Genomic DNA, 2382 nt, shown 5'->3' with positions numbered 1-2382 from the left:
TACAGGATACAAAATAAGCATATGGAAATCTGTTACAGTTCTATACACTAACAATGAAATCTCAGACAGAGAAATTCAAGAAACAATCCCATTTACCATCACATCAAAAAGAATAAAATACTTAGGAATAAACCTACCTAAGGAGGCAAAAGGCATATAATCTGAAAAGTAAGACGTTGATGAAAGAATGTGATGATGACGTAAACAGATGGAAAGATGTACCTTGTTCTCAGATTGGAAGAACCAGTATTGTTAAAATGGCCACACTACCCAAGGCAATCTACAGATTCAGCACCATTCCTATCAAAATACCAATGAGCTGTGGCAGGGCTGACAGGTGTGCCTGAGAGACTGAATCCACTTCACAGGAATAACAGGCTGGGAAGGCAAATCGCTCCTCCTTGTGTTTTATTACTGGGAACATGCGCAAGTGTATGGCAGGTTGGACATCTGACTCACAGAATCAAATAACTGTTTTCAGCTCTGGCTACTTTGTAATCTGGGAGATCTGTCTCTTAAATTCCAGAGGCTGAAGTGAATGCAGAATTTTCTACCCATCACAGTAGGTTTTTAGTAAAATACACAGGCTTTATAAAGCAGTGCCAAGGATGTGTGACCCTAATACCCAGGGGCTGTCTTCTTTGGGCCCTCATATTTCCTTTCACACACACACACAAAATACTGGAAATCAGGTTTATGCGAAAAGCCTATATTTGTAATCTCACTATTGTCTGACACAAAACACATGAGAACATATCATACAGTTAAAATTATTCCTGAGCCAGAAGATGAACAGAAGTATCTAATCTGATAGTTGAGAATCATCATCTGAAGAGGGCGCTCGAGTCACAATTTCCCTCCTCTGGACACTGGCGTTGCTCAAAAACGTTTTCACTGTCCCAGACTTTCATTTGGAGAACTGTTGTTGCCCCAAATCTTGCACTGTATGAAGCATCCGAAAGTGGTCCCTCGTGAGGACTGAGGTATGGCCGCTTCGTGTTATGAGTGAGCCGGCCCGATTTCCTAACCCCAACAGTGTCCCACAGCTGGAGCACATCCAGCCTCCTGAATTTCTAAAGGACGGATGTGTTTAGAGAGTCCACATGAAGTGCTGCATTTGAACAACTCAACTAAGCTCAACATAGCAATGTCCTCATAAACACGGGTGAATCCAAGGCTCCGACGTTTTTAAGGAATACTTTATTTGACTGCTTCCTTTAGACAGTTCTCAGAACACAGGCTCAAGATTCCTAACAATGAGGAATCATGACCAACTTTCTATTTATCTCGGATAAATTAACAGTAGAGTTAGGAAAAGACAGTAAGTGGAGACATTCAAGAAATGACTGTGGACAACTGCTGTCACAGAAGCTAAACTTTAAATTTTTATTGTATTTTTAGTAGTCTTTCACTTGCCATTGAACGTCATAACAAATCTCTACTTTGTTGGTCTACGACCTCTCTCTTTTTCAGTAAAAGGGAAGAAAACTGTTAAATCTAAACATTATCATTACTAGTTAATACATTGAAAAAAAGATGGGCGTAGCATCTCTTTCAAGCTCAACCCCAATTTGACATCTGAATCTACTAATCATCTCACTGAATTATTTTCATGAGAATATGGTTCTCTGTGTATTTATTTTGCATTCCCTGACTGGAGGGGGCTTTAGCAGTGTTTTTATGGCTTCCAAAATAGATATGTCTTTCTTCTGCGTGTGCATGAACCACACTCTAAGTGTTCCTGGGTTTTACCTTTAATAGATAATTAATCGTGTGACATCCACATCACGGCCCCTGAGTAATTCTAGCGTATTATGTCTGTCCTTCTGGAAAACCTATTAGTATCCCATGGTGCCGTCATCAGAAGTCACCTCTGGAATACTGTGGAGCTTGTGGAGCGTTTGGTGTTGGGAAGCAACGAAATGAGAAAGGATGTGGACAAGAGACCAAGTCTGAACAGGGACGGTGACGTGAAAAATAGAACTGACCCGAAATGCCTGACCCAAATTGTAGGAAACGTTAACCAACAAAGCCAGTTCAGTCTTTTCCTGCATTTTACAATGTGAAGAGCTAGCAAGTTAACACCTTGTCAGAGCTGCTAGTATAAACCTTATTCTTCTCCTAAAGGGGACCTACCCCACTGCTTTGGATCCAAAGGCACTTCTTTTTGGAATACTGAACAGCATAAAAAAAAAAAAAAGAGCCTGGAACTAAAGACAGGACTGAAGTAAAACATCACCGCAAGATGGCACTGCTCTAGTGTGCCTGGAAGCAGCGTCGGGGGCGCGGGGCTCGCGGGGCTCTGAGTGTGGAGCTCCCGGGCGTTCGTGGGCTTTCCGGGGGGCGCGGAGCTCTCGCGCGCTCGTGGTTCCCGGCTTCCCC

The 2382-nt window shown here is 42.5% G+C and overlaps 1 protein-coding gene across 1 annotated transcript in view; it reads left to right on the top strand.

Annotated features, from left to right (window-relative positions):
* Nucleotides 1-1814: 1814 nt before the first annotated feature.
* The window catches only part of CEBPD (CCAAT enhancer binding protein delta), a 1771-nt gene continuing 1203 nt past the window's right edge, over nt 1815-2382 (top strand). The window contains exons 1-2 of the mRNA XM_007464059.1: nt 1815-1965; nt 2246-2272. Coding sequence (XP_007464121.1) covers nt 1815-1965; nt 2246-2272 — 178 coding nt within the window. The remainder of the gene's footprint in view (nt 1966-2245; nt 2273-2382) is intronic.

This window comes from Lipotes vexillifer, unplaced genomic scaffold (genome assembly GCF_000442215.2).
Source record: "Lipotes vexillifer unplaced genomic scaffold, Lipotes_vexillifer_v1.1 scaffold69, whole genome shotgun sequence".
NCBI classification, from domain to species: Eukaryota; Metazoa; Chordata; class Mammalia; order Artiodactyla; family Lipotidae; genus Lipotes; species Lipotes vexillifer.
This window is presented reverse-complemented; position numbering and strand designations above follow the sequence as displayed.